At 43.2% G+C, this 16,892-nt stretch overlaps 1 protein-coding gene across 2 annotated transcripts in view; it reads left to right on the top strand.

Moving 5' to 3' along the window:
* Positions 1-16,892, top strand: part of CROCC2 (ciliary rootlet coiled-coil, rootletin family member 2) — an 878,259-nt gene that overhangs the window by 521,790 nt on the left and 339,577 nt on the right. For both annotated transcript variants that reach the window (XM_069213663.1, XM_069213664.1), the window contains one exon: positions 221-380. In XM_069213663.1, the coding sequence (XP_069069764.1) occupies positions 221-380 (160 nt within the window). The remainder of the gene's footprint in view (positions 1-220; positions 381-16,892) is intronic.

Raw genomic sequence — 16,892 nt, 5'->3', positions numbered from 1 at the left:
AAAGGTGCAAAGTCATACGCTCACAATGGAGGATTTCCTGTTACTGGTGTCTCTGAAAGGCTAAGAAATGACAGCCTCTTGTAAATCAGAGTCGTCAAACTCCGCCTCACCCCTTAGGCTTTTCAGAGTCACCAGCCTGTTGAAAACACTTCTGGTGCCTACTGTAGTGATTTGGGTAGGTCTTCTGTTCATTGTACTGACAATAAACTTTGTAATTTAGTCTTAAGCGATCCAATGAGGAGAAGGAGCAGAAGCTGGTTTTGTTGGAGGAGGCCAAAACTGCTGCCCAGAAAGAGGCTGGAGACCTGAGAGTGAACCTCCGTGAAGTGGAGCGGTCCAGGATGGAAGCCCGACGAGAGCTGCAAGAACTCCGCCGACAGGTGATATTCCAGTTCTTTGTATGGGTTGTGGGGTCAGCGTCCCATTGCATTTACCAACGATCTCCTGCAGATCTGGGGATTTTCTTCTTTTTCCCTATTTTCTTGAATTCTATATTGATATTTCCCAGTAAAAGAGGGGCTGTGAGGCTGGGGACTGCAGGCAGCGAGTGTTGTTTGCTGTGGAGAACTTTAGGACTGCTGCCAGGAAAACCCAATTGCAGGAGACCACCAGCACTTGGACAAGAGGGCAGACCCAGGCACTTCTATGGAGGAAAAAACAGTATTACTAGAGGCTGATGGGTATCTGCCGGTTTTCTCAGGTAACATTCTAGGGATCTTAAAGCCTTAAAGAAGGCAGTCCTGCTAACTAGAGCCTACCATCAGGAGCAGACTTATTTTGCCCCTATTCATATCCACTCAATGGGACCTGAGATACGCACATTTTCCCCTGCAATTTGGTGAATACTAGGTGCAATTGCGCACTTTGTAATCCTCCCATCGGAAGCCCCGTGCCCAGCAAGCCTTGAGTATTGTCCCTGTGCCCAGGGCCTCACCAGCACACCCCTGAGCAAGGAATTCCTCCCTAGGCATGAGAATCACAACCTGCACCCTAGCAGAAGACTACTGGAAGAGGTTGTCAAGTGCGAGGTAGGAAGACAAGTGAGAAGAGCCTGCCTTAGGATCTCTCTAAACCTGCCTGCTTAGGCTAGTTCTCCCTTTCCCTGCGCCCTGCTAAAGAGCAACCAGTCTCTCCTGCACCTCTGGGCAGCAGCACAGGGATAATGTTTAGATACCCCACTCAAGGGCAAGAGTGTCCGCGTGGAGAAATTAACAGCACCTATACTGAAAAAAACAAACATGGCTGGAACAACATCAGAGTAAAAAGGAAAATAGCCTCTGGAACAGAAATGCCCACCCTAAGCCAGTGCAGCAGGAAGAAAACTTTACATATTTGGAGGTGAGTGTTTCAGAGGATCTCTAGTAGCAACCTGGGGAAAGCTTTACCTGTTGGGTGGCTGAAGGAAGGGTATGGCGCATAAGCTCCACTGCGATGTGAGAAATGTTGTCAATATTTGTCTTCCAAGAGAGGGAAGTGGGTGCCTGGAAATGGAAAGGTACTCTAGCCTCTAGGCATTGTTTACTTGTGGTAAAACACATATCAATGCAAATAGGCTTGGGTTATGTATGGTGAAAAGGAAATGTTTTCTATTCCATGTTCGTACCTTAGTGTATTAGTTTTGTTTGCTAAAAAAGTACCGTTAAAGCATGTAGTCCTTTGCTATTTTATTGTGGACTTTTTAGGAATAAGTCATATGTTTTTACTGTAATAGGATATTTCTGTTTTGGAGAAAGGCCCTTATTTGGAGTTAGAAATGTGCCATGTTCTGCGTATTAGTCAGTCGTGTGTGTATTAAAGTCCTCTCCTATTTAAAATAACAGCGCTGACAGGCAATTATTTTTTTAGTATGATTTTGTTCCTTGCTGAGATGTGGGTTTTAAGCCCGCAGGAAATCCCTGCATGAGCTTTTGACTGATATGCCTCCCTACCCGTCAGTGAAGTACCAGAAGGGTACTTGTTCCCAGTCTGATGCCCATGCACTGACTTCCCGAAAGTCTTTGTCCCAGTTTGCTAGTCAATGTGCTCAATATCTGAGGATCTCTTGTTAAAGATCTAAAGCAACGGTTCCCAAACTGGGGTTCGCGAGCTGTTTTTTGGTGGATCCAGCAAAAATAAAGATCACCTTGTCACATTTGGTGCTTTAGAGACAGAGTTCAAATATCAAACTATGACTGTTGAAAAATTGGTGTTTATTCTTTTAATGTGTGGTATTGGGGTTTACATTTTTGGTCTGATTGCAAGGTGAGAGGATTTTTTAAAGAGAATTATGTGACAATCTTGCTTAAGTATAGGAAGCGTAGAAGGAAAAGATGTAGGATGCCTGTTTTTAGCAACACACAATAAAATGTAAATACTTGTACACAAACTGTATTCGTTCAGGAAAGCAAGAATGAGGCAAATTTTTTGTAATTCTGAAGTGTGTGCGGGAAACAGAGATTTTAATGGGATCAAACCAAGACACTTTACTTGGTGTTACACAAATAATTAATTTTCACCGAAACCCGTTTCCCCCACATTATCGTTTGTGTGCTACATAGTTTTATCAGTAAAACTTATGTCTGTGCAAATTTAGTGACTATTTAAGTGGAAAACCTGCTGTGTGTAATTGACTATGCGCTACCACACAATGCTTTATTTATATTCAAATTGATGTGCTTTATGTCCATTAAAGGTATGTGGGTCATAAAAGTTTTCAGTTACGAAAATTGGGTCGTGATTGTAAAGTTTAGGAAGCACTGTTCTAAATGATTATAATATATATATATATATATATATATGTACATATATATATATACATATATATATATATTTTCTTTTTTAAGTAGTGAAGCGATTAACAGTGTTGTATGGTGGAAGGAAGGGAATTTGAGAAGGTTTGCCCAAGATGGGAAAATGTTTTTCCCAGATTAGATTTGAGTTTAACTATATGTAAAATCAACAAGAATGTAATGCTGCCCAAAATGCTCTCCTGATAGCTTTTGATTCATTAAGTGCAGTATGCCAAAGCAATTTTATTGATGCATTTATACACGAGGCATCCGATTCTTGAACTGATCAAAAAGGGATCTTAAAGAGAAGTCAGTGGAGATGTCATCTGTCTTGTGAGGTAAAATGTTTTTATTTAGACGCTACATTATTTTCTTAACTACAGCATACTGAGCCTCTTAAAGATGATCTGTTTGATATACTGGAACAGTTGCATATTGGGTGTTACACTAGTCAATTTTACAATTGACTGCAGCCCTTATAACCAGGTTCCTGTGTCCTATGATTTTGAGACAGAAATGGCATTGAAGGTCAGAGCAATCACTCTTGAAGGTAGCAATTCCTTACCACCATGCTGATCTGGATATTTAATAAGAGATATGCTTCAAAAGTACATGTACTACGAGAAGGTTTTGGGTTAAAATAGTACTGTTCAGATGGATGATGATTTAGTTCTACTTTTTGTCCAAAAGTTAACAAGTTCTGTTTTTGAATTGTTGTGATGAAGATAGTTCAGGCTCATCCAAAATTCTACTTTTTGTAGTAGTTTATGGAGGTTTTTAATGACGGGACATAGCCGTCCATACTTACTGGAGAATTTGCCACTGTGGATGGATGGTTCATAAGGATGGAGTGGTCAACATATGAAATGTGGCCAGAAGGTCTAACATAGCCAAATGGTTTCCAACCTTTTCATCAGTAGCCGAAGGGTGCCAATCAAGAAACATATTGAGGCTGTCTCTTTCCCATGCTTCGGTCTATATCAAAATTGTAAAGGGAACAGTCTTCCCAAACTCCAAGAGCTTGCATTTGTTCCACTGGGCTCCTTTCCAGTATCTTTTCTAAAAATTCTGGTGTTGTGATAGGCCTGAGGAAAGCTGGGGAGTGACTGACTGAGGAGGAATGGCAACCATTGGCCTCCATAGACTGATGGCAGATCTGTTTGCAAAGTGAGGACAGCCAGCAAGAAATAAAGAGGCATTGAGGAACTTTCCTTCTGCAAATGATAGATGAGGCCTCTGACCTGTGTCTGGAGAGACTGTCGCCTGGTGAGAGTTTTAAGTCCAGCATGCTGAAAAAATAAAAGCAACATTAATGGTATTGACAAGAGACACTACTTTGGATCTGAAGCAGTGGATGCCAGAGCTGAAAAGCAATGCAGAGACCATTTTCGACAATACACCATCTGCTCATTCTCTCCTATGATACGAAGGTAGAACAATTGGAAAAAGCACAGAAGAAGGCAACTCTGAGAATTCCACCCGCCTCCTTTGGTTCAGAATGAGATATTTCTGCTAGGATGCAGTCCTTACAACAGGATGAGCTCCTCAGTCTGGGCTTTGTATCAGAATGAGGTGGTCTCTGTGTTTCTGAGGTGTTTCCAACAAGGGGTCCATAAGTGAGTGAGTTCTGTTTGGGCATGTACATGTGGAATTGACCTGTGCTTGGCACAGGGAGCTGGTTACATTAGCAGAAACAAATGGTCCAACCCCTTTATCTTTGACCAGCGTCCACCTGTTTCTGGATCCCTGCTGTTCTACAATTCTATGGATGCAAAAAGGTAATAATTTAAGAACGGTGTTATGTATGGACTACAATGCTTTCCATGGTTTGGCTCTTAAGATAAGTTAGACAGTATGAGGTACCATTTACACAACGCAGTGGTGCTATGGACTTTCCAAGTTGGCCTAGCCTGAATGGCTGCCCGTCATCCAGGAAGGTCACTTTAACGTCGTTTTTTTAACTGCTGAGGTTAGTAAGTATTTTGCAGTGTCAGTGTGAGGTTATTCTTTACATATTAGGACCAGGGGAGTACCTGCAAATGTTCTGTCTTTGAATTGGGACTTGATTCTGCTTTATTGTGTTTCTTGTGAGTGACTGTGCTGCTCTGGACACTGCAAGAATATCCTCTTTACATGGTTGTAAAAATACATATATGAATCTTCGTATTATGTTTTTATTATTGTCATTGCCATGTCGCTATGTCATAGTTAACTCAATAAGAATATATTGAAATGTAAACAGCTTTAGGGCTTTTGCTCAGCTGCCACCCTGAAACGTGTCAGTTTTGAATTTGCCAGATACTTATTTTTCAAAGAGACAAATGCAGAGCTTCCTGTTCCATACGGAACGTAATTACTCAGCCTTTTCAGGATCCCTGCTGCACACTGTGCACTTAGATGAGTGCAGGCTATCTTAGACCTTTCACATGTTCACATATGTTTTGGGCTTTGTTGGAAGATAACAAGGAAGCCGGTTATTAGGCATGCATTGAGGGCTGAGGTTATAGGCCAGAAACCTTCTGTTCAAGGCACCAGTCGAGGGTAGACACAGGTATACTGTCTACCCTCTTTTTTTTCTCCATAAGGTGGACGCCGTCTACCCTGCTATGAGGCTGGGCCCAACAGAAATATGCTAACCTCGTCCTGGTGTAATATTTAGACACATGGACACATTCAACAGCGCCTGCACGTTGTCTGTTTTTGTTAGGAGGAGCAAAGTTCAGGCTGGGAGGAGGCTTATCAGATTCCAGCTGGGCCCATAACAATGACTGAAGTTAAGGGGCCATCAGGCCTATCTTTGTTGGAGTATCCTGGCTGGGAGCTATCAGGAGCCTCACACCTAAATGCAATAGAGAGTAAACAAAGGCAGGCAGCTTATCACTTCACAGGTAGTTAAGAGAGGCACCATTTTGGCTTTGCGCTATATATATATATATGACACGCGCATGCACTGTAAGAATGTCAGATGTGTTGTTCTGTCCCAGTATTTACCCAAATAACACTTTACATACCACTACTTTGTTTTATTTCTTTTATAGCGCTATTTGTCCAAATGCGGGGTGTTAGAGAACTTTGCATCGCATGTACACATTATGGGCCTCATTCTGACCCTGGTGGACGGCGGAGGCCGTCCGCCAGGGTACCGCCGCTGAATGACCGCACCGCGGTCAAAAGACCGCGGCGGCCATTCAGACATTTCCTCTGGGCCGGCGGGCGTTCTCCAAAAGAGCGCCCGCCGGCCCAGAGGAAATGCCCCTGCAACGAGGACGCCGGCTCAGAATTGAGCCGGCGTAGTTGCAGGGGTGCGACGGGTGCAGTTGCACCCGTCGCGTATTTCAGTGTCTGCTTAGCAGACACTGAAATACTTTTCGGGGCCCTCTTACGGGGGCCCCTGCTGTGCCCATGCCATTGGCATGGGCACGGCAGGGGCCCCCAGGGGCCCCGCGGCACCCCCTACCGCCATCCTGTTCCTGGCGGGCGAACCGCCAGGAACAGGATGGCGGTAGGGGGTGTCCGAATCCCCCATGGCGGCGCAGCAAGCTGCGCCGCCATGGGGGATTCTAAGGGCAGCGGTAAACCGGCGGGAGACCGCCGGTTTGCCTCTTCTGACCGCGGCCGAACCGCCGCGGTCAGAATGCCCTGCGGGGCACCGCCGGCCTGTCGGCGGTGCTCCCGCCGATGACCCCCTATATGTTGACAATAAATTATGTATGTGTAATTCAATGTACAGGATGTGTTACACAAGACAGTGAGGGTTACAAGGTGTAGGAGCTGCATGTCCTTCATAGCTCACTGTGCTATATTAGGACTGCAATTTATGAACTTCAAGTTATAAAAGGATATATGTGCTTAAAGCAATAACCCACTTACCCATTTACATAAAATAAAAATCTGTCATCTGCGTGTCAGATAATGTGCCAAACGCCCCTCTTTTTACTGCTGATAGCTGTCTGACGAGACACTTTGAGCTGCCTTGCACATAGTTCATCTCTCACTATTTCATCCTTCTATGAGCTGGGAAAGAGGTGCTCGTCTGTGGCTTTGAGGGAGGAGCTACAGCACAGGTAGGGTTCTGCACAATGCAGCTTCCGTGAGACCCTTGCCTTTTAGATATGCCCAGAATTATAATTTCGTGTTTTGTTCCAGCCTATTTAGATAAAACAAGGAATAGATGTTAAATATAGTGGTGATGTCTGCCCATCCCAGTGAATTGCTCACCTTGTTCGGGGTCCATCACATTGTTCTGTTTTTTGTTTTGTTTTTTTAATAGCACACCCTACTCGTATTGTGCCTATTTATATTATTTCATATAATGGGAAAATGTAGCAATGTGTTGTGAGACTTTTTTCAGATAAGCTCACTTGTAGCCTTGGTTTCCTTATCTTGCACCTTGTCTAGTTTGTTGTTGATCTGTACATGGGGCCATCCCAGGTCAGGTGTTAAAGTGTATTCGGGCAAATTAAGCTTTATTTAAAATCTTCATACCCCTAGTGCCTCCTGTAGTTTACCTGTGTTTAATTTACCCTGATTCAATAACATTTGTACAATCAATCTAGAGTTCATACTCTGAAGTGTATTTACATGTCCGTATCTGTTGCAAGGGGTAATATGGTGTAGAATATATATACAAATCCTGACTCAGCAACAGCCAGTTAACATAAATATTGGTCGTTCAAGGAAAAAAAGAAGACATTAGCTTTGTTCTCATTCACTCACGCCTGCAGACTTATACCTTTGGGTTGCCTTGATCTTCCCTTTCTCACCACTAGCAGGGACATCTCTTTCCTCACTGCCAGTACCAACTCGAAGGTGGCTTGCATTATTCTCGGGAAGCACACACCAGTGAGGTGACACGGTATCTTATGCACTGGTTTGAGGACCATTCCTTTGAAAACATACTGTGATATGGCATTACTCTAGGTCAGCTTCAAGAGGCATTGGGCAGTGGAGCTGGGTCTTACCACTCTCAATTCGGAGTTGGTTTCCCTAAGGGAGGTGGCCCGCAGCTTACTGCCTAGAAGTAGAATTCCAAGTTCTGGGGATAGCGCCCTATCTTCCGCACCGTCGTATCTGATGAAGGCGATCTGTGTCCTCGTTGGACCCGGGAAATCTGGCCACCTGTGGCTCAGACCCGTATTAGTGCTAAATTGTCCACACTGTGGGTCATCTCCGAGAGCTGTGTGTGTCCACCTAGAAAACGACCTCCTGCTACCTTGGTGATTGTGCAATAGTATTATTCTTGCTAGACTCGAAGAGGATGAAATAATTGCCCCCAAAAAAGTGAATGATGTGTGTATATCACAAGTTTTATATATGTTTGGGGTTCTTTTCTAGATTTTCGTCTCCCCGATAGATAGATAGATAGATCTTGTTTAACTTGACCTGTACCGATTTACAGCATGGGCATGGCACTCTTTCTACCTTGCTGATTACTTGACGTATGTGCAGGGAAATGAATGAATGTGTGAGAGTCCCCTTGCTAGTGTCTGGGAGCAGAATCTTAATCCACTTGCTATAGAAGCTTAGTTAGATGCCTCTGGAGTTGTGAGGTTGCAGTTCTAGTACTTCCTCTTTTCCCTCCGCTCCTGGTTGAAGCAACTGACCTTCACAGTCCGCACAACACTTCACTGATCAAGGTTGAATCGGGGTGGTATGTGGGAGGGTCAGCGCCAAGACATCCTAGTGATGGTCGACTAGAAACTTGGGATTTTTTTTTATTTCGCCAGTAACAAAAAGACGGGAGTGGACCTTACCGGAAATGGAGTAAGAACAACCAGTCCAGACCCAGGCACCCTTGTCTGCGTTTCTACAAGTGTGTTCTCCACATGCCTTTGGTGTTTTTTGTTTACAAATAGTAATGAGTGCTTGAGAAACCCTCGCCCTGGAACGCGGTGTCCCACGAGGATGCCGTTTCTGATGTCTCCGTGTATTTCAGCGCAATGGGAATCAGATGTTGTCCCCTGCTCAGAGCTCTTGTAGCCTGGGAAAGTGGATTCGGGTGGCGCAGTTTTATTGAAATGTGGGAATCGGATATCAGGCTTTGTCTGAAAATGAAAAACTGAAATCCAGTTAATGAAATGTCACAACTTTTTCGTTACTTTCTTTTTTAGATTTAAGTAGCATGCAAGGACAGTGGAACAAAAAGTGACATAGTATGTGCTGGGAAAAAGAGGACATCCTCGCAACAAAACACCATACTCAGTTTTCTAACTCACTTCAGAAAAAGTATTGACGCAATAGCAAGCCACGGACACTCTCACTTGATGCAGTAGAGGGGAGAAAGACACTGTCCTAACTCCTCTACTCAGGTCTACCTGAGTAGAGGAGTTAGGAGTGAAGAAAGGCCTCTACTCAGGTCTACCTGAGTAGAGCAGGTGGGCCAGCGACTTTCTCCCCTCTACTGCATCAAGTGAGAGTGTATGTGAGCATTATCTCCATTAGCACTCTCCGTTATTTTTAATCTTAGCCTAGACCTACATCTGATCTATTAAATTATGATGTTTTAGGTTTAGAGCTATTTTTAACCTCCTTGTTTGTGCTCTCCTCACTATGTTCATTACAGCATACTCATTTCCGGCACAAGTTAATTAGATCTCCAGCTAAGAGCACCCCTTTTTTCAAAAGGGGTGCCCGTCAGACATTGCAGCGCCGGTCTGACGAGGAGCTGGCCCAGTGATGACACTTGACATCCTAATGGATGCGTGAGGGCTTTCTTCGCTCCTGACATCAGAGCCCCCCTGTGTCTCTGTTTGTTTTCTTTCTTTGGGAACAGTGTACTTGATTCTTTTTATAGGTTATGATGGGAGACTGTACACTGGACCTTTAATCTCCCTGTCCCTCTTTTGTGATTTGATCTAAAATACTCAACCTGGGCTGAGTGCTCCCACTGAAGTTCTTACCTAAGCTCTCGCCCGCTGACATACTCTTTCTGCTCCTTCCTCATCTTGTCAACTCATGTTTTCCAGTCCAACTTGTCTAGAAGAATCTTTCCAAGAGCCTTAAGCGAGTAAGGGCCCAGTGATAGAAATATGTTTCTGAAAACTCAAAATATTACTAGTGCCACAGATCAATATTGCCCTCCCAGGAACTTCCATTGGGAGCCACAAAGGATATTTCCTTCTCAAGACTCTCCTTCCTTTAAGCAGAAATCCCACCCTGCCAGTTTGGTTAAAAGTTAGATTTTTATGTTGAATGTCCCCAAGTTAACCCAGGCTTGGCAACTTCTCAAGACACGGAAACACTAATTAACAAGTAATCCATTGACTTAAGCGTGTGAGGCACTGTTATTCGGTAATTCAGAATGATATAATGTGTGCAAAATGCTACCTTTCCCCAGGTACCAATTGGGACCACTTAGTTAGTTAGTTAGCTTTATTTCGGTAAAAGAAAATACCATTAAAGCACATAGACAAAACACATACATACATCAAAAGATTTAAAAATTATATTATAAAACCTCTAGCTAATAGTGGGGTGCATGAGTGTAACAACTTTGCCACATACAAAATCTAGTGTAAGAATAAAATGCAATATAATATAGTGCGTTTAAAAGTTAAAATCAATATTAAGATCATAACTACAAGGATACAGCACATCTCATGTTCTCAATTGAAAATTAATTCTTGTAGGTTATCGCTAAAATATTAGCTTTCAATTTGCAGTTGCTAGCTCGTGACAGTTACAGTACTATATATTATGACTTACCCTCCAAAGATTTACGTCTAATGTGCTAAATTGCCTCCAAACATTTTGCCAATGAACATGCCACATTCCCTTGCGGGTTTGATTTGAAAGTCCTGAGGGCTAGTACCCTACTCCTAAAACCCATGGATCTGCAGTGTGGTATAAGCCAACGTGCCCTTAGCTTAGAATAAGCGGGCAGTGAAATAAAACGTGGGCTATGTGTTCAGCAACTCCGCATCCCATGGGGCATAAATCGTTGTCGCTGACAGATTTAGTCCATTTACAAGTGAAAGTGCGAAGTGGTAATGTACCCAGCCTAAATCTAATGTAAGGTGCACATGCTAAGGGAGATACAATCAAATCCATAAAATGCTCAAATTCATATTGGCATTTCAGTGATAAAAACTATCTGTGAAGCTAAGCGAGAGCACCTCTGCTAATTTTTCCATTTGTACACTCAACCAATATGCATCTTTCACGACCTGCGTGGTGTTTTTTGGAAGATGGGAAGGATCTGTCCAATAGACTCCCAACCTGAGGTTAAAGAAGATTTTTTTAACGCAGTTACACCACCTGACTTTCTTTAAGGCTTGCATGCTCATCAGGGTACTAAGGCCAGCTCTATATGGGCCAGAAATGTCCAGGGACCAGATCCTGATCCAGTGCATCAATGGCCTTACGGCAGCAATGTGCGAGATAGGGTGAAGATTCAAATCCAATCTAATAGGCAGGGTCGGGGAACTCGCTGGTATTTTTAATAGCACTTTCATGAAGAGGTTTTCGGCTTTCTCCAGATCGTTCAAATTACAATTACCCCATAACTCCACACAATATAATACCACCCCCCCCTTACTTGAGCTTTGTATATCTCCATTGCAGGAGTAATTGCAAACCTGGGGGATTTGGTAGCATATCTCGAAATACACCCAGATTTTTGTTTTAAGCTCATAACAGACTTCGATAAGTGGGCCTGCCATAAATGGGAATCCTCCAATCTTATTCCCAGATAATCGAAGTCGGTTACTCTTTCTAGAACTTCTCCCTCCAAGCATATCTTCTTCCTCACTTTTTGTTTTGGGTCGCCAAACACCATGTACTTGGTTTTGGAGGTGTTAATTTCCAAGCCATGATCTTTGCAAAAACCTGTGAACTTCTCAAGCAGGTTGGTGAGACCAGAGGCAGTTTGAGATTGTAACAAAGTATCATCTGCAAACAGCAGGCAAGGAATCCTCACCCCCTCTATTTTAGGTGCACCACTGACACAATACATTAATAAACAGTAGAAAGAGTGTAGGGACCAGCACACATCCCTGCCTTTACCCCTCTATGTATTGGGATCTAGCTTGTTAGTTCCCCTTTTGTCCCCATAGCTCTCAGAATACAGCTCTTTGATAAGATTTAGCAGAGGGCCCGGTACTCCAACTTTATTCATGACTTCCCAGAGTTTTCTGCGTGGAACCAATTCAAAAGTGGACCTAAGGTCTAAAAATGGGACAAACAGTTTCCTAGCATCCAGGTCCACCACCTACCATTTGATCGTAAGGCAGCGAAAGACCTGGTCAACTGTTCTAATCTTCTGCCTAAAGCCTGCCTGTAAATGGCTAAGTACTTGGTTATCTTCAATCCATTCCTTAAGCCTGCTCAGTACTTGGTAACAAAAATATGTTTGTAAATTGTCCAGGAGACTAATTGGTCTGTAATTTCCTGGTACACCCCTCTCTCCTTTTTTGTAAATAGGTACAATGACTGCTCCCTTCCAGGTCCGGGAGTGAATGCCACTTGCCAGGGTGGCATTTGACACCCTGTTGACATAGGAACCCCAATAGGCAAGATCTGATTTAAACATGTCCGCGGGTATACCATCCAACCCAGAGGCTTTTCCTAATTTTTGGGCCCTGATGGCAGTCTCAGTTTCCTTAAGAGAGAAGGGAGTAAGACTAGGTATAAAAGACAGTGCTTCTGTGGGTTCATTCCCAATTGGGACTACATTAAGCTCACTTTGACCAGCGCCACCATAGCAAATAGACTTGTATCTCTTGGCCTTAGATCCAACTCACCCCCAGGGTCTGAGATAGAATTCAGATCTGTTCCTACAACTAGCCCTACTCTGGTGGCTCTACAGGACCTGGGAAGGGAGGACATTCCACAGCAAACATCATCTCTTAACAAAGTGGACAATCTGAGCATAAACCAGTGACTTCATCAGCCCCCCGCTGATAAATGCTTTGTTTGAGGCCGTTGGAGGGTCCGATTTTTGATGATTGGAAATTTAAAGTTAGTTTTATTCTCACTAATATATCTTTGAGTAAGTCTACTGTGACGTGGAGTGAGGATGGATCAATTCCCAATGTGTCAGTAATTTTATCAAAAGCGGAACACTAATCTATAAAACAGGCATAAAGAGTCATTATTTGTATTGTTTGCCTTCTTCCAGGAGTGATCAGAGCTGCGATATTGTCCAATAAGGAGCAGTCTTCACAACATCCGGTTTAGATGAATGGTATTAGGAGATTATTACTTACTCAGATTGTTAAAAATTAAGTATCTGGCAACTAATTCCCTCCTGCTGCCTAGCAGTGCATCAGACTTTTCTGAATTTCATGGCAATCTCTTCTCCTGTTTGTGACCCTGTAGTTAGGTCCGGATTAATCCACACAGGTTCCTGTAAGCATGCCTCCTTCCCTAAGATCTGGTCCTCAACTCTGGATAAGCAAGGGTCACAATAATTCTATTACTGCCATCAGTCTACTTACAGCCTAGAGATCTTAAGGGTAATCTAAGTATAAGTACATCTTTATTGGTTTTTGTAGGTGGCAATGGGAACAACATTAGGCCGGTATACCCATCCTGGAAAAAAAATCCTCCCCCTTCAGGCTGCACGAAAAAAACAAATTGGTCTTGCTTTCTCATCTCACTCTCCCAGTTATTATGGCTGCCTGTTGGAATGGCATGTAATGACATTCTAACCCCTCCAGCCCTCATATCCGGTACTTGTCTTCATCTAAAAATTCCCACCACTTGTAATCTTTGCAGACAGGATATACCTCAGTATTCCTGGATGAGTCACAATACTGTTGGGCCCCACAATTTATGAAATATCTGATATTTGTCTTGGGTTTTATAGCCCAACTTCTGATAAGCCAATGGCTGCCAGAGTTTTTGTAGCCAGATATCATCTGTTGATTCCTGTTCCTTACCCCTACAGTGATAGTATTAGCTGCTACAATTAGTTGAGAGATGGTATTATCCTTCATTGCCTGGAGGGTGTATATCCCATCTGAGGGCCTGTTCAGTATAATCACCCCTGGTCTTCAGTTGAACTAGCTCTCTGTGGTTTGCTCCATGCCATCAAACACCTCTGAACTCCAATCAGCCATCTTTGTGCATCTGCATTGAATACGCATTAGTGTGCCTACCTCACCATGTCCCCTCCAGCAGGTGCACGGCTTAGTCTGATCAATCTTATGGTGCTTAGAAGGCAGATATTGCCATCTACAAAGGATCTTGTATAGTATTCGCTCACCCACCCCTTTGGGAGTAGATAATTAAATTGTTAATTCCATCCAACCATAATTCAGGCAGATCTAGGGCCACTCTCAGCTGTTTCTTCCATTGGATGTGACTACCCATCTCAAGAAATAATCACAGCCCCTTTCTGGATGAACCCTCAAAGTCACTAAATTAGCTTGAGCGCAACCCCCCTGGTAGCTATGGCACAGAGCAAATAGCCTTAACTTACTGCAAAGTATAAAGTATTTATGCAGTACCAAAATGGTAATAAAGTCAAAATGCAAAAGAAAAAAAATCCAAACTGAAAAACAGAGTAAACATTATTAAACAAAGCCTCACCAAAATGACAGACATCCAATAAGGGGAACCAGAGGTATGATTTTTTAACGTTTTTAGGTATGAATAGCACTTAGAAGCAGAAAGTGCCAATGGTAGTCAATGGTTGTGGTAGACCGGAGCCTAGGCAAAACTTGGTGCTGATGCTGATGGAGTGTGGGTCGGATACATCAACCCGGTTTGTCCTAGTCAAAAATATTACCTTCTGACTTTAGTCTTTTAAGACCCAATCCACCACAGTAGTACACTTCTAAAGCCCCCTAGGTCATCAGGGGAGGCACTTACAGATTCATAGGGTGTTAGGCAGAGGCCAGCACAAGTCCAGTCCAAGTACCGCTAATCAGCTGGACAACTGCAAGAAGGCGCTATTGTAGTTTTTGTGTTTCCCATGTCGTGAAAAGGTCAGCCTTATGACCCTTTGAGTCCACTTCTTTGTTCTGGGTACATGGGAGATCAGGTCTAGTCCTTCAAGTTTCTTATCAGGCCACAGACAGCCGGTCCAGCCCTGTTTTGTTCCACCACAGGCCCAAAAGTGTGCTGAAGTGGGTGCCTGGAGATGCCAATTTTAAGCAGGGCACAAGCCTTTGGTGGGATTGACTCCTGACCAATGGGGTAAACATTGCTGGGGTCTAGCCTATACTCCATTTGGGCATTTTCAAGATGACGAAAGTCCTCTGCCACGCTAAACTTTGGCTTTTACGTTTTGGGTGTGTGTGTGTGTGTGGTGCACCATGGTAACCCTAATGTCCTTCCACATCTAGCACAAAATCCAGTTTGGGGCACTATACTCACATTAAACTCAGAGACAGAAGACTAGTAGAACAAAAGTAGGGTTTTCCAGCAACCAGACAAAAATTGTTTTGGCATCCTGTTGCCTGTTCATTCAAGTGCACCACCAGTGTTATATGTAAAACCCAGAAACCGAATTCTGGTATTGTTTTTCTAACCGATTTCCCTTCCTTTCAAGTGTTGTCCCTAAGTGTTATATGTAAACCCAGCAGACCTGTCACGCAGGATTTGACATTCAAGCGGGATTTGACACTTAATTGTCAGAAAGGATGCTCACAGCCCCTATCCGCAAATTCTGTTAGGTTCAGAGAAGTCCTCTGTGCCTGTTCAGGTCAGCCTATTGTGTGCTCCTGGGTGGTGTTTCACAACTTTTTCACACCTATTGAAATGCTAATTAGTAGCTGGCAGAAGTGGGCGAGAAAATGCTAAATTTTGCCTCCAAAAACTTAAGGCAGGAAAAGGTACTTTTCTAAAAGTTAACTTTCCATAATATTTATTAAAAATCTGACTTCATCATTGAACTGTTTTTAATAACAATTAAAAATGTTTTTTTTTTTAAATTATATTTCTAGCTAGTCACGTTCCCAAGATGCCGGCATTGGGAGTTTAATCAATACTCTGGTTTTCTACTTTGACAATTAGGCCTGCCACAGTGATAACTAGCTTTTGGGTGCTACTCGCTTTAAGAACATGTTAGCATTCAATTTCTACATGTCCTACTTCTAAATATCATACACCCTGCCTTGTGGACTCCAAGGCCTACAAAGGCAAGGCTGTTAATATTTGAAACAGGGGTTGACCTGTCAAAAGGGTTTAGTATGATAAGCCATTTTTATACTGCTCCAGTACAGCTACCCAGAGTAAGCCTGAAGCCTTGGTTGCACTACCACTAATTACATTTATCTTCCAGGGCCTTGGGTACACCTTGCATTAAGGACTCGGAGGTAAATTAAATATTCCAATTCAACCATGTTTAAAGGGGAGCACAGGGACTTTATTACTGGTTAGCAAGGTCAAAATGCATAAAGATTTAATGCAGCACAAATATAGGATCCAGCAAGAGGTGTTGCATCCAGCGTGTGACCATGCTGAAAATGCAGACTTCCTACAGGTGTGTGTTTTTGGGGTTCCCTTTAGTCAGAGTCTGTAAAAGCTTGGAGACAGAATCAGGTAATGAGGTGTGGGGGTGAATAGTTGGAGTACTTTCTCAAGGGGGTAAGCCATCTTGTCACCCTAGATTTAATCATTCCCTGTAGTGCCCCATGTCTTAGCTAAAACAGTAGAAACTTTCTATTTCAGGGAATACAAAGTCCCTTTGATAGCATCATAGGACGTGATGGATTACTTCCTTAATGGGAACCAACCTCCTTCTATCGAAGTGTCAAATTTTGCTATTTCAAGACCCAGGCTGAAATTGGCTTTTCCCAACAGTGGTGTAAAGTGGAGGTTTAGGTGCTTATCCAAAGTCTATCACAAATTTTATCCCAGACTCTGAGTTGCCCCCACTAATAGGGGCGAAATACAAAGAGCCCCCCCCACCCACTATGCCTTTGGAATCCAGACCCCCCCTCCCCCAACCTCATACAGTCATGGATTATCTGCCTTTGTAACACCACCAGCTACAGCTCAAAGGTACCACCACTCTCAGGCCCCAAATGAGCCTCAACGCAGCCTAGCTTAAGTGACTAAAACGAAAGTGTGCCCTAGAGGTTAACAAAAAAACAACAATCTTGCCTCTAGGATCCTCTATATGTTTTTTGTTTGTTTTCTGAATAATACTTTTTAAAGTTCTATAACCCTCACTTA

The sequence above is a fragment of the Pleurodeles waltl genome, chromosome 11 (genome assembly GCF_031143425.1).
Source record: "Pleurodeles waltl isolate 20211129_DDA chromosome 11, aPleWal1.hap1.20221129, whole genome shotgun sequence".
In the NCBI taxonomy this organism is placed as follows: Eukaryota; Metazoa; Chordata; class Amphibia; order Caudata; family Salamandridae; genus Pleurodeles; species Pleurodeles waltl.
This window is presented reverse-complemented; position numbering and strand designations above follow the sequence as displayed.